Source organism: Pantherophis guttatus, chromosome 11 (assembly GCF_059756535.1).
Source record: "Pantherophis guttatus breed Tessera chromosome 11, ASM5975653v1, whole genome shotgun sequence".
In the NCBI taxonomy this organism is placed as follows: Eukaryota; Metazoa; Chordata; class Lepidosauria; order Squamata; family Colubridae; genus Pantherophis; species Pantherophis guttatus.
The window spans coordinates 22,515,446-22,541,638 of NC_142073.1; the positions used below are offsets into that span (position 1 = coordinate 22,515,446).

General features: G+C 45.3%; 1 protein-coding gene across 4 annotated transcripts in view; it reads left to right on the forward strand.

Moving 5' to 3' along the window:
• Window positions 1–26,193, forward strand: part of CPNE2 (copine 2) — a 160,621-nt gene that overhangs the window by 85,823 nt on the left and 48,605 nt on the right. For all 4 annotated transcript variants that reach the window (XM_060681547.2, XM_087877007.1, XM_087877006.1 and 1 more), the window contains exons 5-6: window positions 16,843–16,914; window positions 23,822–23,905. In XM_060681547.2, coding sequence (XP_060537530.2) covers window positions 16,843–16,914; window positions 23,822–23,905 — 156 coding nt within the window. The remainder of the gene's footprint in view (window positions 1–16,842; window positions 16,915–23,821; window positions 23,906–26,193) is intronic.

Here is a 26,193-nt window from a genome sequence, read left to right on the forward strand (position 1 = left end):
GGGTTGTGACTTATTTCAAAGGAGTGGATATAGGTACAAAAACAACTGTAATTGGGGGTGGGAGATAGGAAGAGGAGAGAATGGGAAAAAGGGATGGCAATGAAATGCAGAAATTCCAGGCACTGGCAATAAGCTCACAAAGATTCACAAAGCACCATTAAGAATAGAATGGAATGGAATGGAATGGGTGGGATGGGATGGGATGGGATGGGATGGGATGGGATGGGATAGGATAGGATAGGATAGGATAATGGGATGGGATGGGATGGGATGGATGGATGGATGGATGGATGGATGGATGGAATGGGATGGGATGGGATAGAATAATGGAATGGAACGGATGGGATGGGATGGGATGGGATGGGATGGGATGGGATGGGATGGGATGGGATGGGATAGGATAGGATAGGATAGGATAGGATAGGATAGGATAGGATAATGGAAGGTATGGAATGGAATGGAACGGAAGGGAAGGGAAGGGAACGGAAGGGAAGGGAATGGATGGGATGCGATGCTATGTGATAGTAGAGTAGAGTAGAGTAGAGTAGAGTAGAATAGAATAGAATAGAATAGAATAGAATAGAATAGAATAGAATAGAATAGAATAGAATAGAATAAGAATGGACCTTGGAGATATTCTAGTCCAACCCCTGGTCAAGCAGGAGAACCTATACCATCTCAGATACCATGAGAATCTTATGGGCTGTCCATTCTTCATTTAATCCAAAGGGGACCGTACTATATTGCCCCATAAATTTGTCTGTGTGGGAATGATCCAAGGAGACAGGAGAAAGAGCCACACATAGGACAACCAGTTCACAGAAGTCTAGCGAGATTATGTTAATGTAATCACAAATAATTTTTATACCAAAGATGGAACTACTGCTCCTCCTCCTGCTGTGAGCAGTTTCTTTGTCAAAGGGCTGTGTGTAGGGGCTATATGGAAGAAAATAAGCTGGGTTCTATGACTGCCTCATGATTACAAATTACAACTTGCTCTGATTTGACTGTCACCTGTTGAGTAGCCAACCTGCTGTTGGTGCTGCTGAAAACTCTCCTGGTGCCATTCAGTCTCTCTCGGCACTCAGTTGGTCAGCAATCAAGTAGGAAAGGTTGCGAAAGAATGATCCCCATGGAATAGAGCGGAATCAGGTCAACCCTTGAAGGGATGATGTCTTGCCAGCTGTAACAGGTTGCAAATGGCTTGGCCAACAATGGCACTGTTGCTCTTTCGTAGTTGAAGAAAGCCTTCTCCTGGAATTCTACGGAGGATCTCGGTCATCCAGGTCATGGGTGTCCCAAAGGTGTTTTTTCAAAAGGCAACTGTGATTCTTTGTTTTTTTTTTTTGTTTCCTTGAAGACATTTCCTGTCTCATCCGAGAAGCTTCTTCAGTTCTAACTGAATGGTAGAGAATGGATTGATTTACCGTAGTTTTCAGAGTATGTTATGGTCCGCCAGCAGCCTGCGGAGCTAGCAGCGGAGTCGGACAGCGATGAGGCTGAGGAAGAACATGGGCCAGGCCTGGAGGCTGGGGAAGGCCCAGATGAGGGCTCTGCGTCGGAGGCAGAGATGGGGCCAGGGCCATCGGGGAGTGATGTGCGGACTTTGGAGCCTCCAGAGGCTGACAGCAGAGAGGCAGAGGAACAGGAGGAGCCTGTTCCTAGTGCACGTATGAGAAGAGCTGCCAGAAGGCAAGAGTAGCTAAAGCAGAGAGGACGACTCGGGAGTAAGGCCAAGAGATGATTGGCCCCTCCCATAAGGCTTAAAAGACCAGCAAGGGCTCTTGGCCTCTTTGTCAGAAAACAACGTTGATAGATTTGTTTCTTGTCTTGCTGCATTTATTTCTTGTCGGAGTCTTCTGCTTCTGAACTTTTGCCAAAAAAAGCCTTTGGCAGTTTGCCTAATTATCCCAAGGTCGGTGATAAAGTGAGGAATGGTGTTTTGAAGAATTTGCTTTAATTTAGTTTGGACTACGCTGAGAATGAGTTAATTCTCAGCTGTTCTAATAAAGTCTGTTTGTTTTTGAACTGTTTACATTTAATATTAACTACTTGGGCCTGGGTCACAACAGAGTATAAGGCGCACCAGAGTATAAGACGCAGCTTAGTTTTGGGGGAGCAAAATAGGGGAAAAAATCTGTCTACCAGGTATTCATCTGCCTAGCGTCCTTAGTCTGGTCAGCTTCAGCACATTAGTTTGCTGGTTTTTATCCCCTGCTTATGGATAAAAAACAGCTTCTAAAGCATAACTGATCTTCGGAGAGAGAAGCAATGAGAAAAGCAGGCAAACCACGAAGATCGCTTCACTCTCTAGCGCCTGGTTAGGGCTGAAAAAAAGGTTCGAAAAAGCTACATTTGGAGTATAAGACGCACCCAAATTTTCAGCCTCTTTTAGAGGGGAAAAAGTGTGTCTTATACTCCGAAAAATACAGTATATTCCTTGCAATCATCTGATCGTTTGCAGTCTCTCTGAGAGTCGTCGAGGCTACTGGAGGTTTATCTATGCCCTCGGGGTCACCTGAATAGTGCAAAATGGGTGTCCTTTCAGCAGTTCCAAGAAGGTCCCACACCCATTCACTCATCCACACTTCTTGGATGAGAAGCAAAATGTCTTCCAGAAAAAACAAAGGAAGTCCAGTTGCCTTTGGAAAAAGTACCTTTGAGACCTCCTCCTGGAAGAAACCAGAGAGGGAAGAAGACTTGGCTGCATTTGTCAAAAGGAGGTCAGTGAGGTTGAATGAATAGAGCTTTTGTAAGTGTACAATACACAACCACTTGATTCACTCAACTTGATTCATTCACTGATTCATTGCAGTTGACTTTGGCGGATTGGCCCCACTACTATGAATGAAGGAGTTGCAGTGCCCTACCAACAGCGTCTGTTTTAAGTTTCAGCCTATGCCCCTCCAGTTTTAAACTGAAGGATTCAGAGTCTGGGTAGTCTTGCATGTAAGGCATTTGTCCAAGTGCCCACCGAGAATCCATACCTTCAGACCTCCTGCTGCTCTCATCTTGAGTTGGATGAACCTTCGAAGACAAATTATCAAAAAGATTTCAGATTTCTGACAGCTTTTCCTTGAAAACTTCCAACATGGAACCAATTCAGAAGATCTACTTTGGTTCAAGGCAAATGAGAAAAGATGGATGCTACATTAGGCAGGCAAAAAATAACCAAACGCACAGGTAGAGGATAGGCAAGGAGCATGGTGGCTCATATGGTTAGGACGTTGGAATGAAGTTAGCAAGTCTACGTTTGAGACCTGAGTGCTGCCATGGGGCCGGGTTGAGCTCAGTGGTGGGTTTCAAAATTTTTTACTACCGGTTCTGTGGGTGTGGCTTGGTGGGCATGGCATGGCTTCATGGGCGTGGCTTGGTGGGCGTGGCACGGGAAGGATACTGTAAAATCTCCATTCCCACCCCACTCCAGGGGAAGGATACTGTAAAATCTCCATTCCCTCCCCACTCCAGGGGAAGGTTACTGCAAAATCCCCATTTCCTCCCGATCAGCTGGGACTTGGGAGGCAGAGAATAGATGGGGGCGGGGCCAGTTAGAATTTTTACTACCGGTTCTCTGAACTACTCAAAATTTCCGATACCGGTTCTCCAGAACTGGTCAGAACCTGCTGAAACCCACTTCTGGTTGAACTCCCATCCTTTGCTCCAGGTTCGCTCTGGCTCCTACCAGGGACATGAAAGGAGCTCCCAATTGGGCAACTTCCTGGGCAATGGTGATGTCACTGCTAACTCTTTCAACCCGGAAGGCTGTGCTACAGAATAGGCAATACTTGGCTCAACAGTAGTACCTGTGAGAGGGGATCTAGACGTCCACTATGTGTCCTAATGGACCACCGCTTAAGTATGAGCCAACAATGTGCTGCAGCTGCCAGAAAAGCCAACACAATCCTAGGCTGAATAAACAGAGGGATGGCATCAAGATCACAAGAAGTGATTACTGCAAGTTCGAATCTCACCAGGCTCAAGGTTGACTCAGCCTTCCATCCTTTCGAGGTAGGTAAAATGAGGACCCGGATTGTGGGGGCAATAAGCTGACTTTGTATAAAAAAGAACACCGCTTAGGGGGGGCCGAAAGCCCTACTAAGCAGGTATATACAAAAGTATGAAGGCTATTGCTTAACGCATTGTAAGCCGCCCGGAGTCTCCGGAAAAGGGCGGCATATAAATCGAACCAATAAATAAATAAATAAATAAATAAATAAATAAATAAATAAATAAATAAATAAATAAATAAATAAATAAATAAATAAGTGATAGTACCGCTCTATACTGCACAAGTGAGGTTACACTTGGAATGCTGTGTATAGCTCTCTTCACCATGATTCAAAAACAATGCTGAGACTCTAGAAAGGGTGCATAGAAAAGCATCAAAAATGTTAAGGGGTCTGGAAGCTAAATCGTAACAGTTGAGGGAGGTCTAGCCTATCGAAGACAAGAATTCGGGGATGACGATGACATGATAACTGTCTTGATCAGCTGTCACAAAGAAGAGGGTGTCAATTTACTTTCCATAGCATCAGAGGGCAGGATAAGCAATGAGTAGAAACTCATCAGTGGGAAATCCAATCTGGAAATAAGAAGGAAGTTCCTGACAGTGAGGAAAACTACTAAGCAGTGGAACAGCTCATCTCCCAGAGGTGTGGATGCTCTATCACTGGAAGTTTTCAAGAAAAGCTTGGACAATCATTTGTCCTTTATGAAATAAAGATGCTTGGCTTAGGTAGAGGGTTGGACTACAAGACCTCCAATCAGTGGTGGGTTTCAAAAATTTTTACTACTGGTTTTGTGGGTGTGGCTTGGTGGGCATGGCATGGTTGGCGTGGCTTGGTGGGCATGGCAGGGAAGGATACTGCAAAATCCCCATTTCCTCCCGATCAGCTGGGACTCGGGAGGCAGAGAATAGATGGGGGTGGAGGTGGTATTTACCGGTTCTCTGAATTACTCAAAATTTCTGCTACCAGTTCTCTAGAACTGGTCAGAACCTGCTAAAACCTACCTCTGCCTCCAGTGTCTCTTCCAATCCTATGATTCTATGAAATGTGGCTTGAAGTAGTGTCTTCAAGAAAATCTTGGATTTCTGCCAGCTGTTCCTCTAAGAGATGGACCTGGAGCCAACTCAGAAGATCTGCTTTGGTTCCAGGCAAAAAGGTTGGAGGGAGCCACTGAGTTTCTGATTTCAGCTTTAATTGCTTTGCCCCTCCGAGCACTCCCCCCCCCAAACGGCTTCTCTTAATGGTCCATTCCTCCGGGGCTTTCTCCAAAGTAGTAGGAGTTTAAATGGAGATTTTTCCTCTCCTGGAAAAATAATAAAGACTCTGAGACAAGAACTATTTGATTTCTTTCCTGCTCTCTCATTCGAGATGATTCCGTAATGAGCCTGCTTCCCGAAAAGCAACAATAACATCAAGTAATAATGCGTAATGATAAAACAGCACGGTATAAAGAATGAAAAATGGGGACAGCTTTCTTTCTTCTTTTCGTTTTTTTTTTTTTTTAAAGCAAGCCAAGGAAATGCAAATGGTAAGACAATTACAAGGCGCTGTTGAAGCTTGGCAAAGCAAAAAGAAGGACTGAAGCGGGGGTGAAATGCTCCCGGTTTGGACCGGATCACCCGCTCCGGTAGCGATGGCGGCGGGTGGTTCAGAGAACTGATAGCAAAAATCCCTGCCCCCCCCACAGATGCCCAGCTGAGCCACGCGATCATCAGAGGCTGTTTTTTTAACTTTTAAAAGCATTTTTTCGACAACCTCTTTGGCCGAAAAAAATGCTTTTAAAAGTTAAAAAAAAAGCTTCTGATGATCGCGCAGCTCAGCTGGGATCATCAGAGGCTTTTAAAAGCATTTTTTTTTCAACCTCTTCGGCCAAAGAGGTTGTAGAAAAAAATGCTTTTCAAAGCCTCTGACGATCCCAGCTGAGTTGCCTGATTGGCAGAGGCTTTTAAAAGTAAAAAAAAAAAAGTTGGCCACGCCCATCCAGTCATATTACCCCGCCACCCCGCACCCACCAAGCCACACCCACAGAACCAGTAGTAACAAATTTTACATTTCATCACTGGGCTGAAGGAGGAAACGCTGAAGAGGAAAGGGAAAATAAAAGCAGAGATTAAAAAAAAGAGGACCCGTGCCTATTCCAAACCCTACTCTCAGCATGACCTCCTTTCCAGAAAGTAGACTAGGCCAGAAAAGTCATTTTGTTCTTTTTAAAAAAATTAACATTAAATACGGTTAACCGCTTTGCTGTCTAGGCGTTGAGTCATTGCCTCACTTCGGTTACGTGAGGACTAAACTTGTACAGACTGCTAAGGCTCCGCCACTTGAGTCTTTCAAAGGCTGCAAACTGCTGAAACCTTGAAGACCGAATGGACCCCATTTTGGCTTATCATATATCTCCAGACTTGACAACTTTAAGACTCATGGACTTCAACTCCCAGAATTCTGGGAGTGGCTGGGGAATTCTGGGAGTTGAAGTCCAGAAGTCTTAAAAGCGGCCAACTTTGGAGACTCCTCTGGCTTAAATTGCAGCTGGAGTGGTGCTCCTCTATAACTTCCCCAGGAAGGGTTGAACAGTTGCCGTAATTGGGTACTTCTAGTCTAGAGAAAAGAAGGACAAGTTCCAGTATTTGAGGGTAGAAGGGGTTGCCCTCTTTTCCAAAACACCAGAAGGCAAGACAAGAAGCAATGGATGGAAACTAATCAAGGAGAGAGGCAATCTAGAATCAAGAAGGAACTTCCTAACAGTGAGAACAATTAACCAGTCGGACAACTTGCCTCCAGAAATTGTGGGTGCTCCAATACTGGAGGTTTTTAAGAAGAGCTTGCACAACCATTGACTCAGATGTTTATAACAGATGATATATAGCAGAGGTCTTCAAACTTGGCAGCTTTAAGACTTGTGGACTTCAACTCCCAAAAATTCTGGGAGTTGAAGTTCACAAGTCTTAAAGCAATGGTGAAATCCAAATTTTTTTATTATCGGTTCTGTGGGTGTAACTTGGTGGGCGTGGCTTAGTGGGTGTAGCAGGGGAAGGATACTGCAAAATCTCCATTCCCACCCCATTCCAGGGGAAGGATACTGCAAAATCCCCATTCCCTCCCCACTTCTGAAGGAAGGATACTGCAAAATCTCCATTCGCACCCCACTCCAGGGGAAGGATACTGCAAAATCCCCATTCCCTCTCCACTCCTGGGGAAAGGATATTGCAAAATCTCTATTCCCACCCCACTCTGGGGCCAGCCAGAGGTGGTATTTGCCGGTCCTACAAACTACTCAAAATTTCCGCTACTGGTTCTCCGAATTGCTCAAAATTTCTGCTACTGGTTCTCCAGAACCTGTCAGAACCTGCTGGATTTCATCCCTGTCTTAAAGATGTCAAGTTTGAGGACCCCTGATATACGGTCTCTTGCTTGAGCAGGGGGTTGGACTGGAACAGGGGTCTCCAACCTTGGGAACTTTAAGCCTGGAGGACTTCAACTCCCTGAATTCCCCAGCCAACAAAGCTGGGAGTTGAAGTCCTCCAGGCTTAAAAGTTGCCAAGATTGGAGACCCCTTGATCAGAAGATCTCCAAGGTCCCTTCCAACTCTGTTATATTAGTCTGTTAAAATGGTTGAGAGCTGGGCAGGGCGGCGAAGAAACTGACTTTGAGCAAAGTTGTTGAAATCTCTTCTTGGCCAAGGCAACGGCTTTGGCATGCCTGTGCCCGAGTCCGCTGCCAAGAGAGGCAGGCAGGCAGGCAGGCTTCACAGAAATGGGCAGCTAAACGGCGATCTGCTTAGAGATCACCCGTGCTCGAAGGAGGCAGTGCAGCCGAGCAGCTGCCAGCGCACGTAGGTGGTTTGCATTGTGTGCGCAAGCCAGCATTGTCAGGGCAAGCAAGCGGAGAGAGAGGGCTGGCAGATTCTCCACCTCCCCCAGTTCAGGCTGCGCTTTCTGTGGGGCTGCCACAGATCTTGCTGTAACCACCCACTTCATCCGGTCTCGGGCCTCAACAGGGGTGCCACAGCACGAAGAAACTCAGTTTGACCCACTTCCCTCTCGGATCCTGGGTCTGATGGTCTGGCGACATCCTAGTTAACAACTAAAAACCACATGCAACCAGGCACCATATAAACACAATGCATGAAACGATCCAGTGTGCATATTCTGGAGAGAGAGAGAGTTCCCTGAGGTTGGGCTCCAGCATGAGCCCCAGAGCTTGAAAGAACAAACTTTTGGTCCAGGTGACTGACTCAGATTGGATGCTGCAATAAAGACATTTATTTCAGGGTGGCCATCTTCACTCTTGGGGGTGCTGGCTGGATGAGCTGGAGATAGTAGTAACAGCATCTGGACAAAGCCAGTTGGAGAAGGCTGCTGGAACGTTTCCTTGCCCCGAACAGGTGCTGTTCAGAACACAGAAGCGAAGTGGGTGGAAAGGAAGATGCTGCCAAAGCTTTTGCAAAATGTTCTCCGCAGCGCCTCTGCTTTTGAGCGCAATAGTGTGGTGCCAAAGCTTGCAGGCAGGCAAAAGGTTGCGTTTCGTAGCTGGGGTTTCTAGCCTTTCATTTTAAAGATGATTACCATTTAGATAAGCATTCTATATTAAAATGTAGTTTAGCCGTTGTTTCCGGTGTTATTTATATACATACGTTTCATGGTTTCTCAGTTTTATGCATGCTTAACACTGCTCCGGAAGTAGGTTTCTTTATTTTTTTAAAACCTTATTTAGCTAAAAGGGGGCTGACATTTGGAGTCGCAGAGATTGTAAAGTAAAGGCTCAGGACTCCACAGACCTACTCTGAGAATTGTAGAACATAGAATAATAGGGTTTATTTATTTATTGGTTCTATTTGTATGCCGCCCTTTCTCCGGAGACTCAGGGCGGCTTACAATGCGTTAAGCAATAGCCTTCCTACTTTTGTAAATACCTGCTTTCAGCCCCCCCCGACCCCCCAAGCAGTGTTCTTTTTATACAAAGTCAGCTTATTACCCCCACAATCCAGGTCCTCATTTTACCTACCTTGGAAGGATGGAAGGCTGTCAACCTTGAGCCTGGTGAGATTCGAACTTGCAGTAATTGCAGGCAGCTGGTGCTACTTAACAGCACTTTAGTCTGCTGCACCACCAAGGCTCTTTCATGAGATTTCACAACTACAGACCTCTATCAGGCTTGGAGAGTTGCCAGGCCGATATCTTCCAAACGCTACGCTGTAGCAGCAATTACTTGGCAAGAAGTCAGGAACAGGTCTTCACCCTAATCAATTGAACTAATTGTCTCCTGCAAACTCCCCTCCCCTTTCGCTCCTCTTTATTCCCTATGGGAGGGACCATTCACCGTCCACCTGTGTCTTTACTCCCAAGTCGGCCCTTGTTCCTTAGCTGTTCCCTTCTCCTGGCAGCTCTGCGCATTCGCACATGGGGAACAGGCTCCAGCTGTTCTTCTGCCCCACTGATGTCCGACTCCGAAGGCAGCTGATAACTGTCGGACGACCCTGGCCCCCTCTCTGCCTCCGATGCAGGGCCCTCATCAGAGCCTTCCCCAGACTCCAGGAATGGCCCATGTTCCTCCCCAACCTCCTTGCTGTCCAACTCTGCTGCCAGCTCTGCTGGCGGGCCACAACAGCCTGGTTTCCTGGTTTCCTTTTACCGCTAACTCTTCCAAGCATAATTGCTTTCTCCAGTGAATTCCCCTTCAATGACACGGCCAAAGCTAGTGAGACACACTTTTGTGATTTTGCCTTCCAGCGACGCAACTGGTGTTATGTGCTCCAGTACTTGCTTGTGAGCTGCCTTTGCTGTCCAAGGAGTTTAGAATAAAGCCTCCATTAACTTCTCTATACAGATCAACCGTTTTTCAATCAATTACAGCAATGATGTTTTGGCTGCAGTCCAGATGAGTCTACTACTGTGCAATTACCTCAAACATGTATTTTTTTTACCAAGGGCTTGGCATCCTTCTCTTATTTCACCCTGCTGCATTTCCTCTTTTGGCAAATAGAAAATTCGTTTAGGAGGAAAAAGCCGAGTACCATTTTTTCACGGGTGAAGTTAGCAACAGTGGACTTGGAAGCATGATAAATAAGGCGGCCCTGGATATTTAGACCCCTTCCTGTGTCTGCATACTCCTTCCAAGATAAGTTTGCTTTCCAACTTCAGATTTTCCTCTGCTGAACAATGGAAGAAGAGAAAAAGTCAATTACCAGCTGATTTTGGGTCACTTCCACCAGCAAAATCTCTGTGACTCACTTAGTTTGTTCAGATCGCTTTGAAAGCAAATAGTGGCTAATAGGAAAAAGCTATTTTCAGCCCTGGCCAATGTCATTCTTTTTATCTATCTGTTTCTCTCCCCACCTACACGCCGACATTTTCCAGGCAAGATCTGGAAAGAGGAGGAGAATTCTTGGAGAGTAGCTATGCAGGGTACAAGCAGACCAGTAGCCCCACACTTGTCTCACAGGGTGTAGGGTCTCCTGCTTCAGCAGGGAGCTGGACTAGAAGACCTCCAAGGTCCCTTCCAGCTTCTATTCTGATTCTGATGCAGTAGCCCTGATTGCAACCTTCAGAACATAGAACATCTGAGTTGGAAGAGATCTTGGAGGTCTTCTAGTCCAACCCCCTGCTCAGGCAGGAAACCCTACACTACTTCAGACAAATGGTTATCCAATCTCTTCTTAAAAACTTCCGGTGTTGGAGCATTCACAACTTCTGGAAGCAAGTTGTTCCACTGATTAATTGTTCTCACTGTCAGGAAATTTCTCCTTAGTTCTAGGTTGCTTCTTTCCTTGATTAGTTTCCATCCGTTGCTTCTTGTCCTGCCCTCAGGGGCTTTGGAGAATAGCTTGACTCCCTCTTCTTTTGTGTCAACCCCTGAGATGTTGGAACATTGCTATTATATCATCCGTAGTCCTTCTTTTCATCAGACTAGCCATGCCCAGTTCCTGCAACCGTTCTTCACATATTTTAGGCAGATGTCTTGGATAGGGTTCCATCAGATATAAATACGTAGAGCAGGGGTCGGCAACCTTAAACCCTCAAAGAGCCAAAGGTCCTAACCGGAAGCCCCCATTCAATTCTGGAGCTGACCGGAAGTCCGGTTCCCCCACCATAGAGTCTCCTCCTAGCATGGCGTCCTTTTTCCTTTACCAGTTCTAACCCTATCAATTGTGGGCTGACCTGAAAACCCACCCCTTGCCATAGAGTCTCCTCCTGGCATGCCCTGCTTCCCTCCCCCCCCCCACCCAACTGGAAGCTCCTCTCAAAATTGTGGTGCCGACTGGCGACAGGGAGCCGCAGCAGAGGGATGAAAGAGCCACATGTGGCTCCAGAGCCGCAAATTGCTGACCCCTGACTTAGAGTGATGGGAAGTGGGGGTCCCAGTTAAAGAAAAACAGCCTGAAAGACTCAAAATATAGAGGAACATCTTAATCAGAATATCTTAAGCAAAATAGCTCAAGATTGTTAAATTCTGAAGAACCCAAAAGCTTGTACGATCGTTCATGCAACCTTGTGTTAATCTCAATAAAAGTATCATCCAATGTTGTGCTTTGGGTTGTTTTTTAGAGGGCTGGCACAATTCTGTTAGCTTTTATGCGCTTCCAAAAGGCGCACTCATTTAATGGTGATTCGAATATGATGAAATGGTTGGCAGCGTAGGGTACTACTTTCCGTGCCCATAATGGATTGGTCTCCCGTGCGTGAAATTCTGTTTTTTTTCAGGCAAGAAAAAAAATCCCCCACTTATTTTTTTTTATTATTATTATTTTTTATTTGATTTATATGCCGCCTTTCTCCGGAGACTCAGGGCGGCTTACAATGTGCTCAGCAATAGCCTTCATCCTTTTTGTATATTTATACAAAGTCAGCTTATTGCCCCCACAACTGAGTCCTCAATTTACCTACCTTAGAAAGGATGGAAGGCTGAGTCAACCTTGAGCCTTGGCGAGATTCGAACCCTGCAGTAATTGCAGGCAGCTGGTCTTAATAACCAGCTTAATAACAGGGTGCCTTAAATCCCTGTACTACCAAGGCTCTTTATTGCCTCTGCTTCTCTTACTTGTATGGTACCCATTCCCATCTCTGTTTTTTTCTCTTTCTTTGCTTAGAACAGTGTTTCTCAACCTTGGTAGCTTGAAGATGGGTGGACTTCAACTCCCAGAATCCCCCAGCCAGCAGCGCTGGCTGGGGGATTCTGGGAGTTGAAGTCCACCCATCTTCAAGCTACCAAGGTTGAGAAACACTGGCTTAGAAGCAAACGTGTGGGAATAAAAAGGAAGCAGCCGTGTGAGAATTTAGTGGTACTTACAAAAAAAAAAAGAGTCTGAATGACGCCAAGAAAAGATAAATTATGGAAACTTTAGTCATTTGCACCAATTGAAGAGAGCATTGAGATTCTTTCTGGAGCTTGACTCAGTCTCCGCCTGCCAACATCTGTTATTGAGTTGTCATATTTAGCTCTTAATTTCCTCCAAAGAAACTTAAGATATTCAAAGTACATCTGGCTCAGATCACCGATTTTAGCCCCCGTTGGTAGGCCAGCTTGATTTTTATTTATTACTGATGTTTCCATTCCAACCTGCAAATCATACACAAGGACAACAACAAAAAGACTCACAGTACAGGTCGTCCTCGACTTACGACCACAATTGAGCCCAGAATTTCTGTTGCTAAACAAGACAGTTGTTAAGTGAGTTTTATCCCCATTTCCTTGCCACAGTTGTTAAGCGAATCAGTGCAGTTGTTAAGTTAGTTACCCGGTTGTTAAGTGAATCTGACCTCCCCATTGACTTTGCTTATCAGAACATCGCAAAAGGGGATCACGTGACCCTGGGACACTGCGACCGTCATAAATGTGAATCAAGCATCCGAAGTTTGATTTCGGGTCCATGGGGATGCCGCAATGATTTTAAGTGTGAAAAATGATCATAAGTCACTTTTTTCATTGCTATTGTAACTTTGAATGGTCCACTACATGAATGGTTGAAAGCAGGGGTGGGTTCTAAAAGTTTTTACTACCGGTTCTTAGGGCGTGGCTTATTTTGTGGGCGTGGTTTGATGATCATTTTGTGGGCATGGTTTGATGGTCATGTGACAATTCTTTAGAATTTAGCAGAACTACTGGTCTACCAGGCTTTTATTTATTTATTTATTTATTAAATTTATATACCGCCCTATTCCTAAGGGACTCAGGGCGGTGAACAATAAAAATGAACGATAAAAATACATGTAATACAAACGTTAATAATAAAAAAAAACAATTAAAATATACTAAACATTCTGGTCCTAGATAATTCAAGACATCCCAGTTTAAAATAAAATCAAAAAGCAATATAAAGGGAAAGTTAGGCCAGGCCGGCCTGCTAAAACAGGAATGTTTTGAGGGCACGGCGGAAAGTGCGCAGATCCGGAATCTTCTGTATCTCTGGGGGGAGCTCGTTCCAGATGGTGGGTGCCCTCACAGAAAAGGCTCTCCCCCTGGGGGCCGCCAGTCGACACTGTTTGGCTGACGGCACCCTGAGAAGCCCCTCTCTATGGGAGCGTACTGGGCGATGAGAGGCTATTGGTGGCAGAAGGCGGTCTCGTAAGTACCCCGGTCCTAAGCCATGGAGCGCTCTAAAGGTGGTAACTAAGACCTTGAAGCGCACCCGGAAGACCACAGGGAGCCAGTGTAGCTCGCGCAGGAGGGGAGCCACATGGGAGCGCCATGCTGCTCCCATAACTACCCGCGCGGCCGCATTCTGGACCAGCTGGAGCCTCCGGGTGCTCCTCAAGGGGAGCCCCATGTAGAGAGCATTACAGTAGTCCAGGCGTGAAGTGACGAGGGCATGAGTGACCGTATTTAACGAGTCCCGATCCAGAAAGGGACGCAACTGGCGAATCAGGGGAACCTGATAAAAAGACCTCCCGGCCACAGCCGTCAAGTGTTCTTCTAAAGACAGCCGTGAGTCCAAGAGGACGCCTAAGTTGCGAACCCTCTCCGTGGTGGGCAATGACTCATCCCCAATACTCAGTGATGGCACCAATTGACTATATCGGGACGTCGGAAACCACAGCCACTCAGTCTTGGATGGGTTGAGCCTGAGTCTGTTCCTCCCCATCCAGATCCGTACAGCCTCCAGGCACTGGGACATCACTTTAAGGGCATCATTGGGGTGGTCCGGGGTGGAGATGTATAGCTGAGTATCATCAGCATACTGATGATACTTCACCCCAAAACCACGGATGATCTCACCCAGCGGCTTCACATAAATGTTGAACAGAAGGGGTGAGAGAACCGATCCCTGTGGCACCCCACATACAAGGGGCCTCGGGGTTGACCTCTGCCCCCCTGCCAACACAGACTGTCACTGGTTGGAGAGAAAGGAGGAGAACCACCACAACACAGTGTCCCCCACCCCTAACTCTTCCAACCGGTGCAGCATGATACCATGGTCGATGGTATCAAAAGCTGCTGAGAGGTCTAATAGGACCAGGACAGAGGAACAACCCCTGTCCCAGGCCCTCCAGAGATCATCTACCAATGTGACCAATGCCGTTTCCGTGCTGAATCCAGGCCTGAAGCCCGACTGGAACGGATCTAGATAAGCCAATTCATCCAAGTACTGAGGAAGCTGTCGCGCTACCACACTCTCAACAACCTTCGCAATGAAGCGAAGGTTGGAGACTGGACGGTAATTAGCCAACACTGCTGGGTCCAGGGAAGGCTTCTTGAGGAGAGGCCTCACCACCGCCTCCTTCAAGGCGGCAGGGAAGACACCCTCTCTCAAGGAAGCATTTATAATCCCCTGGAGCCAACCTCGTGTAACCTCCCGAGAGGCCAGCACCAGCCAGGAGGGACACGGGTCCAATAAACATGTGGCCGCGCTCAGTCTGCCCAGTATCTTGTCCACATTTTCCGGAATCACAGAATCAAACTCTTCCCAGGTAATATTCTCAAGACTTGCCTCCATCCTCCCTCCCGAATCTACCCAGTCAGAGTCCAAATTTTCCCGAATCTGAGCGATTTTGTCATACAGATATTGTACAAAGTCCTTGGCTCTACCCTCCAAGGGGTCCTCCCGCGCTTCCTGGTGGAGCAGGGAGCGGGTCACCCTAAACAGGGCAGCCGGATTATCTGATGATGCAATAAGAGCGGAAAAATAGTTACACTTTGCCGCTTTTATTGCCACCAGGTAGGTCTTAATATGAGACCTTACCAGTGTTCGGTCAGATTCAGAATGGCTGGTCCTCCAACTGCTCTCCAGGCGTCTTTTCCGGCGTTTCATCTCCCTCAGCTCCTCGGTGAACCAGGGAGCCAGGTGAGATCGACGCCGGGTCAGAGGCCGCAAAGGCACGACCCAGTCCAAAGCTCCAGCGGCCGCCCTATCCCAGACAGCCACTAGGTCTTCAGTCGAGCCGTGTGCCAGAGCCTCAGGAAATGGCCCAAGCTCCGTCTGGAACCTATCCGGGTCCATCAGGCGCCTGGATGAGGTGGTTCCGCCTCCCTGCGGCGGGGTGTGGTGGTTCGAAGGTCAAAGCGAAAGAAGGAGTGATCTGATCATGACAAGGGCTCGATCGCTATATCCCCTATCTCGAGACCACTCAGCCACTGACCAGAGACAAAAACCAGGTCCAACGTGTTTCCCCCCGTGTGAGTAGGGCCATGAACTAATTGGGTCAGGTCCTTTTAATTGCTTGCAGAGCTGTACCGGTCTACCCATTTGTTCTTGGAGGCACCAGTCTACCCATTTGTTTTTCAAGCGCACTGGTCTACCGCCACACTGCCTTTTAACACAGATCAGCTGTAGGGCGGCCCTTTGAAGCCCCGCGGCAAGAGTTTAAACAGTTTTTTTCTTTCTAGCCGATCAGCTGGGACTCGGGAGGCAGCAAATAGATTGGGGGTGGGGCCAAATAAAAGGTAAGAATAACGCAGGGGGTGGGGGTGGGAGGGCCCAGCTCCCGAACAAAGAGAACCGGTTCGGTGACGTCATATCGTCACCGCTACCGGCTCTGCCGAACTGGAAGGAATCTACCATTGGTTGAAAGTCAAGGACTACCTACATCACCATAATGGTACCTTTTCTTTTTTTTTAATTTGATTTATATGCCGCCCTTCTCCGGAGACTCAGGGCGGCTTACAATGTGTTAAGCAATAGCTTTCATACTTTTGTATATTTTATACAGTCAGCTTATTGCCCCCACAAACTGGGTCCTCATTTCACCTACCTTAGAAAGGATGGAAGGCTGAGTCAACCTTGAGCCTGGCGAGATTCGAACTTGCAGTAATCGCAGGCAGCTTCTACTACCTTCTACTAGGGCCACCCAAATCTAGCATCTCCTGCAAAACTCAAGTCCCAGGACTGTATTTTCACATCCTCGCACAAGAGGTCTCCCCCAGTTTGAAGGCCAAGGGTTCCTTGTGCTGACAAGGTAGTGCAAACTCCCTCAAGGTCACTCAAGGTGCTGATGTTCACACAATACTCTTGATTGGGCCAGTAAAAAGAATTGGGGGCTGCATCAGCAGTGAAATCTGGCCCGGTTTACTACCGGTTCGCTGGCTGCACATGTGCGGTCCACACCACGCACCAAATGCGAGGTGATTGCGCAAAATGCACGCCAAAAGGAGGTATACGGTAAGTAGAACAGCACACGAGGGGCAGTTGATCAGCTGTGGTGCGCAGTCTTTTTTTTTTTTTTTTACTTTTCAAAGCATTGCTCCCTGATATAATGACTCTTTAATTTGTCTTTTTCTCCTGCTGAATTTTTCTCCCAAGGAAAAGCTCTCTTGCACTTCTTCCTGCATTTTTAAAGACTCCCCGAAGGGATCCGACGGCTGGTATTCTTAAGAGTGATCCCTTTCTCCTCTTGCTTTTCAGATAGCAGCCCAGGAGTTATTGGACAATCGGGTGATCACACTCAGCATGGCCGGCAGGAAGCTGGATAAGAAGGTCTGTGTTCGAATCCCCTGTCCTCAACTGATGCCTGCATGCAGTAGCAATAGACCAGATTCTTTTTTTTTTTTAAACAAGTTTTATTGGGGTTTTTTCTTTTCACCTCTCCCACCTTCACCCACATCCTCTCTCTCTCTCTCTCTCTCTCTCTCTCTCTCTCTCTCTCTCTCTCTCTCTCTCTCTCTCTCTCTCTCTCTCTCTCTCTCTTTTGGAACAGAGTGTTGGTCATTTCTTATCTTATGCAATTAGTCAAATTCCAATACATTTTACTCAATTACAATTTTTATCAATATCGTCTTCCCCCCTTCCCTTTTTTTTTGAATATACCTCAATATTTCTATACTTGCATATATAAACACCTCCTTCATTTATCCCTAAATTCTAACTTTGCTAGTTGTACATATTTGTCCTCTTTTATTCTTTAACAATTCATCCTTTTTCCTAATATATTTATATTTGTTTGTTCAGAGCTGCCTTTCTTCCACTTCATCTTTTTTTAATTGTACAGCAATCTTTCTCCTCAAACCTAGCCTCTTCCTCTTCCCTCTTCTCCTTCCAACTTTCTTTCCCCACCTTTCTCTTCTCTTCTCTTCTCTTCTCTTCTCTTCTCTTCTCTTCTCTTCTCTTCTCTTCTCTTCTCTTCTCTTCTCTTCTCTTCTCTTCTCTTCTCCTCTCCTCTCCCCGCCCCTCCCCTCCCCTTCCCTTCCCTTCCCTTCCCTTCTCTTCTTCCCCTTCCCTTCTCCTTCTCCTCCTCTCTTCCTCCCTGTCTTGCCTTCTCTCTTACTCTGCTTTCCCTTCCCTTCCTCCTTACTCTTCCGTCCCTCTCTCTCCAATAGACCGGATTCTTGTCTAGAGATTTGAGCCCCAACTCTTTGAACTTTAACTTAATGTATGTTGTCTCAAACTATCAACAAAAATTAGTCCGGTTGCAGTGACTCAATCTTCAAACAACTCTACCTGGATTACAGGTAGTCCTTGACTTATGACCACAATGGAGGCCCAAAACTTCTTTTGCCAAGTGAGACATTTGTTAAGTGAATTTTGCCCCATTTTAGGACTTTCTTGGCACAGCTGTTCAGTGGATCACTGCCGTTAATTGAGTAATAGGGTGGTTAAGTGAATCTGGCTACCCCCATGGACTTTGCTTGTTGCAAGGTCACAAAAAGGGAGCACATGAACCCCAAGGCACTGTGACGGTCATATATATGAACACTTGAATTTGGATCACGCGACCACGGGGATGCTGCAATGGTCGTAAGTGTGAACAATGGTCATAACTCACCTTTTTCAATGCCGCTGTAACTTTGAACGGTCACTAAATGAGCTGTTGTAAGTTGGGGATGACCTGTACTGAGAATCTTCTTCGAGATATTGCAATGCACTTTGGGGAGGAAACCCCTGGGGGTTTCAGACTGCCCACAACTTCAACCTATAGATCAGTGTTTCTCAACCTTGGTAGCTTGAAGATGGCTGGGGGATTCTGGGAGTTGAAGTCCACCCATCTTCAAGCTTCCAAGGTTGAGAAACACTGCTATAGCTAGAAACAATCCTTGCCTCCAAAGATATAGTTTTATTAGAGATCAAGTGTATTGCAGCACTGCATAGCCAGAACTGAGAATCACACGCCCAAATCCCCAAGTTCATCTTTTGCCTCCCTTAACTGCCTCCCATTTGCCTCCCTTAACTGCCTCCCTTTGACACATCTGCTGGCTGGGGGATTCTGGGAGTTGAAGTCCACCCATCTTCAAGCTTCCAAGGTTGAGAAACACTGCTATAGCTAGAAACAATCCTTGCCTCCAAAGATATAGTTTTATTAGAGATCAAGTGTATTGCAGAACTGCATAGCCAGAACTGAGAATCACACGCCCAAATCCCCAAGTTCAACTTTTGCCTCCCTTAACTGCCTCCCATTTGCCTCCCTTAACTGCCTCCCTTTGACCCATCAGATTCAAGCAAGATGATTTCAAAACGGTCACTTCAAGCGTAGGTGGGTATGCAGTTCCTTCCTTCTTCCAGCTGGGAAGCCTTGAGGCAGCATCTTGAGGAAGTACAGCTTCTACTTTCTATTTCCCAAGCATTCCTCCCATCATTCTCCAGAGTCCATGGCAGTTTCTGCCACTGCCCAGCAGCAAAGCACAGCAAGCATAAGGTTGGCAGCCGATACCCCTGAGGTTGGTGTAGTAGGAGATGGTACAGTCCAATGTATCGCTGCCTAACCGGCTAGCTCTGATCGATGAAGCTGCTTGGATGAGCAGCGAAACGTCTCAAACTGACAACAAAAAATAGTCCAGTTGCGATGACTCAATCTTTAAATAATTCTTCCTAGATTACTGAGAATCTTCATCGACTTAACGTGTGATCCTGCTCCTTTGTGCTTGATACTTGTGCAAATTATTTAATTGATTTTAAATTGCTTTTAAATTTTGTATTTTGTGTTTTTACCTTTGGCTGTTCACTGCCCTGAGTCCTTTGGGAGAAGGGCGGTATATAAATTTACATATAAATAAATAAATAAATAAATAAATAAATAAATAAATTCACCACGATAGCGACCTTAGTTGTACGTGTATGTGAAAAAGACAGAGAAAGAGAGAGAGGAGAGGATAAAGGAGAGAGAAAGAGGGAAAGGAGTGAAAAAGAGAGAGAAAGTGAGAAAGAAAGAAAGAGAGAAAGACAGAGAAAAAGAGTAAGACAGAAAGAGAAAAAGAGAGAGAGAGGATAAAAGAGAGAGAAAGAGAGAGAGAAAAAGAAAGAGTGAAAAAGAAAGTGAGAAAGACAGAGAGAAAGACAGAGAGAGAAAGAGTAAGACAGAAAAGAGAGAGAGAAAGAGAGGATAAAAGAGAGAAAAAGAGAAAAGAGTGAAAAAGAGAAAGAAAGTGAGAAAGAAAGAAAAAGAGAGAGAAAAAGAGTAAGACAGAAAGAGAAAGAGAGAAAGAGAAAGAGAGAGAATGAGAGAGAAAAAGAAAAAGTAAAAAAGAGAGAAAGTGAGAAAGAAAGAGAGAAAGACAGAAAAAGAGTAAGACAGAAAGAGAGAGAGAAAGAGAGAGGATAAAAGAGAGAGAAAGAGAGAGAGAAAGAGAGAAAAGTGTGAAAAAGAGAAAGAGAGAGAGAGAAAAAGAGTAAGAAAGAGAGAAAGAGAGAGAGAGAGAAGGGGAGGGAGAGAGCATAGGGGAAATTACACCTGGTTACTTAAATCAGCCAAGTGGCATTTTCACATGGCAGGTAAATTACTAGTTCTCAAAACTTTCTATTAAAAATTATCCTGTTTCACTTTCGACAGATCTCCTGCTTTGTTAAACCTTTCAAGACGGAGGAAGAGTCGTGCCCTAAAAATTAATTACTTAGCACTTCATCCCCAGTGATGCAATTTAGCATAAGTACACGGAATCAGGATTGCAGACTAGGAGACCCAAGAGGGCAGTGAATAGTTTTCCAGCGTAAATCCAGAAGTAGCTGATAAAATGTTGGCATTTATCGTAGGGAGAACTAATTAATCCTTTTGGTCATCTTATCTCAGTTGTTTATTATTAACTTTGCAAATCCAGTTGTTTTCTCATACCGCACTGGTTCTTAACCTGGGGGTAATTACAATTTAGGCATATCCAGTGGGTAATTTTTAATTGTTGGTTCACAAATCGAGGGTCCATTTGGGACTTCTGCTGCTGAGATATTTGTGTAAAATAAGAGTGGTATTCTTGTGGGGTTAGCAACATTACAGGCAGTCCTTGACTTATTGTCACAACTGGACCAAAATTTTGATTGTAGCTCATTGCAGTGATAAATTGAGGCCCCCATAACAGGACCTGATTTTTCAACTGATTTCTATGATAGTTGTTAAGTGAATCCTGTGGTTGTTAAGGGAACCGTGCAGTCATAAGTTTGCATATGTGCTCTGAATAGATGATGATGATGATAATGATGATGATGATGATGATGATTTCGAATTTATATACCGCACCTTCTCCCGAGGGACTCAGGGCGGTGTACAGCCAGATAAAAAACATACAATACAAACATTAAAAACAATTAAAAAGATATATATTAATTTGGCCCCAATTTAAAATAACAAACCAATTAAAAATATTTAAAAAAATATATGAATGATATTTGTTCGTTCGTTCGTTCGTTCGTTCATTCATTCATTCAGTAATTCAATTTATGTGCCACCCATCATCAGAGATGATTCTGGCCTGCTTACAAACATTAAAATCAGCACACATTAAAATAGTAAAACAACAAATAACAACATTAACAAAGTTGTGCTAGAAACTGGCCAAAAAACATTGCAAATTGCAGTCATGTGACCTCAGGAGGGAGCAATGGAAGGATTTACAACAGTCAGAAGTGCTTTACTGGCTCAAGCTGCCCTAACTTGGAACCGTTTTTCAATGACCAGTCATATATCAAGGACTGAGGTGGTGCAGTGGTTAGACTGCAGTACTGCAGGTTACTTCTGCTGACTGCCGACAACCAACAGTTTGACAGTTCGATTCTGACCGGCTCAAGGTTGACTCAGCCTTTCGTCCTTCCGAGATGGGTAAACTGAGGACGCAGATTGTTGGGGGCAAGAGGCTGACTCTGTAAACCGCTTAGAGAGGGCTGGACAGCACTGTGAAGTGGTATATAAGCCTAAGGGCTATTGCTATTGCCCTTTCTTCCTTCCTTCCTTCCTTCCTTCCTTCCTTCCTTCCTTCCTTCCTTCCTTCCTTCCTTCCATCCATCCACCCACCCACCCATCCATCCATCCATCCATCCATTGTTGGCAGTGATTAGAATGCAGTATTGCAGGCTGACTCTGCTGACTGTCAGCAGTTCAATCCTGACCGGCTCAAGGTTGACCCAGCCTTCCATCCTTCTGAGGTGGGTAAAATGAGGATGGCAAGAGGCTGACTCTGTAAACCGCTTAGAGAGGGCTGTGAAGCACTGTGAAGCAGTATAGAAGTCTAAGTGCTATTGCTATATTCAAGACTGGGCAAAGAGATAGTCAAATAATTGAAGAAATTTATTAGTTTGATTTTATTTTATTGGTTTGATTTATATGCCACCCTTCTCTGGAGACTCAGGGTGGCTTACAATGCTTTTAAGCAATAGCCTTCCTACTTTTGTATATACCTGCTTAGTAGGGCTTTCGCGCCCCCCCTCCAGCGGTGTTCTTTTTTATACAAAGTCAGCTTATTGCCCCCACAATCCAGGTCCTCATTTTACCTACCTCGAAAGGATGGAAGGCTGAGTCAACCTTGAGCCTGGTGAGAATTGAACTCGCAGTAATTGCAGGCAGCTGGCAGCTAAACAGTAGTTTAGTCCACTGCACCACCAGGCAGGACTATATAGATAGACCTCAACTTAACAACCACAATTGAGCCCAAAATTTCTGTTGCTAAGTGAGACATTTGTTAAGTGAATTTTGCCCCTTTCTTGCCACAATTGTGAATTGAATCCCTGCGCTTGTTAAATTAGTAGCATGGTTGTTAAGTGAATCTGGCTTCCCTGTTGACTTTGCATGTCAGAAGGTTGTAAAAGGGATCATTTGGACACTGCGACCATCATAAATATGAATCAGTTGCCAAGGGTCTGGATTTTGATCAGGTCACCATGGGGAGGCTGCAGCGATCCTAAGTGTGAAAAATGGTCATAAGTCATTTTGTCAGTGTCGTTGTAACTTAGAACAGAACAGAACAGAACAGAACAGAACAGAAAGAACAGAACAGAACAGAACAGAACAGGATTAGAACGGTTATTTAATAAACTTGCCCCTCTCTCTTTCTCTCCCTCTGTCTTTCTCTCTCTCTCCCCCTCCCTCCCTCTTTTTCTCTTTCCCTCCCTCTTTCTCTTTCTCCATTCTTCCTTCTCTCTCTCTCTCATTCTCTCTCTTTCTCTCCCTCTGTCTTTCTTTCTCTCTTTCCCTCCCTTCCTCTTTCTCTCCCTTTCTCCTTCTCTCTCTCTTTCTCTCTCTCTCTCCCCCCTCTCTTTCTCTCCCTCTGTCTTTCTCTCTCTCTCCCCCTCCCTCCCGCTTTCTCTCTCTCCCTTCCTCCTTCTCTCTCTCTCTTTCTCTCCCTCTGTTTTTCTCTCCCTCCCCCTCCCTCCCTCTTTTTCTCTTTCCCTCCCTCTTTCTCTTTCTCCATTCTTCCTTCTCTCTCTCTCATTCTCTCTCTTTCTCTCCCTCTGTCTTTCTTTCTCTCTTTCCCTTCCTCCCTCTTTCTCTCCCTTTCTCCTTCTCTCTCTCTTTCTCTCTCTCTCTCCCCCCTCTCTTTCTCTCCCTCTGTCTTTCTCTCTCCCCCCCCCTCCCTCCCGCTTTCTCTCTCTCCCTTCCTCCTTCTCTCTCTCTCTCTCCCTCTGTCTTTCTCTCTCTCTCTCTCTCCCCCTCCCTCCCTCTTTTTCTCTCCCCCTCCCCCTCCCTCTTTCTCTCTTTCTCTCATTCTCTCTCTCATTCTCTCTCTCTCTCTCTCTCTCTCTCTCTCTCTCTCTCTCTCTCTCTTTCTCTCTCTCTCTCATTCTCTCTCTCTCTCTGTTCTCCTTTCTGAAGTGAGGAGGATATTCACACTTCACCCACACTCGGTCTCATTTCTTCCTTGGACATACCGGGTTGGGTAATTCTTCCAGCAGCAGACAAAGTGACTGCCACTCAAGCTGTTCTCTCATTAACAATCTTGAGAATTTCTATTTGATCGTAAATTGATTTTCTTTTGTGAATAGGCAGGCGGGATTGAAAGAACATTAATTGCACTGGGGAAAGACAAACTTGCGTTCAGCCATCACAATATATATCCGGAGCTGTGCAGGGGAGCCAACAAGGAGGGGTCCCAAAAGATCTATTGACAAGACCTGTTGGCTGTTGCTTCGGCTTCCAAGAACCAAAATCATTTGACAATCCTCTACATGCTTTTTACTCTCCTCTCTCTTGCAGGATTTGTTCGGGAAATCAGATCCATTTTTAGAGTTTTATAAACAGGGGGATGATGGGAAATGGATGCTGGTCCACAGGACAGAGGTAAGTCACTTACGGTGGGTGGGGACATTATATTGTAAGTTGATCACCTTGTATCATTTCAGGTTTTTTTCAGCCAAATACTACAGGGAGTCAGACAGATTAACAGAGTTCGAAGGGACCTTATAGGTCATCTAGTCCAACCCCCTGCTCAAGTAGGAGACCTACACTATTTCTGAGAAATGGCAGTCCAACCTTTTCTTGAAAGTCTCAAGTGATGAAGCTCCCACAACTTTCGAATGCAACCTCTGTTCCATAGGTTAATTGTTCTCACTGTCAGAAAGTTCCTCCTCATTTCTAGGCTGAATCACTCCTTGATCAGTTTCCATCCATGATTCCTTGTCTGGACTTCGGGTGCTTTGGAAAATAGCTTGATCCCCTTCCTCCTCTCTGTGGCAGCCCCTCAAATACTGGAAGACTGCTTTCCTGTCTCCCCTGGTCCTTCTCTTCACTAGACCAGCCATTCTCAGTTCCTGCAACTGTTCATCGTATCTTTTAGCCTCCAGTCCTCTAATCATCTTTGTTGCTCTTCTCTGCACTCTTTCTAGAGCCTCAACTTCTTTTTTATAGTGTGGTGACCAAAACTGGATGCAGTACTCTAGGTGTGGCCTTACTAAGGCTTTACAGAGTGGTATGAGTACCTCCCTTGATCTAGTCCTCATCATATGACCACAACTGTGCCCCAAATTTCTGTTGCTAAGCAAGACAGTTGTTAAGCGAGTTTCGCCCCATTTTATGACCTGTCTTGCCAAGTGAATCACTGCAGTTGTTAAATTAGTAACACGGATGTTAAACTAATCTGGCTTCCCCAGTGATTTTCCTTGTCAGAAGGTCACAGAAGGCGATCACGTGAAACCGTCGTATACACATGCCGGTTTTCAAGCGTTTGAATTTGGATCAAGTGACCACAGGGATTCTGCAAATGTGAAAAATGGTCCTAAGTCCCGTTTTTTCAGAGCTGTTGCAACTTCAAATGGTCACTAAACGAATGGTTGTAAGACGAGGATTACCTGTACAGGATAAGCTAACCGGGGGAGCCTCACAATGAAACAGGAGAGATGCCTTCAAAATATTCCAGTTATGATCAACTGTTGCTATTATGTTTTCTAGATCAAGGGTCTCCAACCTTGGCAACTTTGGCAGTTGGCAGCTTTGCTGGCTGAGGAATTCTGGGAGTTGAAGTCCACAAGTCTTAAAGTTGCCAAGGTTGGCAACTTTGCTGGCTGAGGAATTCCAGGAGTTGAAGTCCACAAGTCTTAAAGTTACCAAGGTTGGCAACTTTGCTGGCTGAGGAATTCCGGGAGTTGAAGTCCACAAGTCTTAAAGTTGCCAAGGTTGGAGACCCCTGATCTAGATATTAGAGGACACTCAACAGAGTCCAATATGTTGGTGAAGAACGCCATGAATTTCTCTTCATTTTTCTGCGGGATGCAGAAGATCCTTCCCATTCATTTTTGCTCATTATTTTCTCAAGGTAAGGATCTTTTTTTTTAAAAAAAAAAAAAAAAGAAAGAAAAACCTTGCACAATTCTGGATGGACGAGTCAAAATCCTGCCTCTGTGATATCCTCAGATTGGAATTTAAAATAGATCAGCATTTCTCAACCTGAACAAATTTTAACTTGAGTCGATTTCAAATTCCCAGATTTTCCTAGCCAGTTGAAATCCACTTATGCTAAAAGTTGATAAAGTTGAGAAACACTGAAATAGATGATGATACAATGATTACTTGCCAAATACACAAAAGATGTAAAGTGGCCAATACCATGGAACCATAATGGAGTACATATTTTTATAGAGACATGTATGTATGTGTGTGTAGGTCTGTGTTTATATTAACCGCAGGTTATTATCCTCTTTGCCCAAATCTTGTCTCCCAGAAGCTCAACAGCTGCCAATCTATGGTTCATCATTATAAAGCATGAAAAAAACAAACAAACCAGCAGCACAAAACAAAAAATAGTTTTAAAAAGCCCCAAGTATGCTCACCTCTTCCCACCCCTCAAATTTAGGATCTAGTGACTCCATCCAGAAGAACATAGAACATAGAATAATAAGATTTGAAAGGACCTTGGTGGAATTCAATTTTTTTTTACTACCGGTTCTATAGGCATGGCTTGGTGGGCGTGGCAGGGGAAGGATACTGCAAAATCTCCATTCCTTCCCCACTCCTGGGTGAAGGATATTGCAAAATCTCCATTCCCACCCCACTCCAGGGAAAGGATACTGCAAAATCCCCATTCCTGGGGGAAGGATATTGCAAAATCTCATTCCCACCCCACTCCAGGGTAA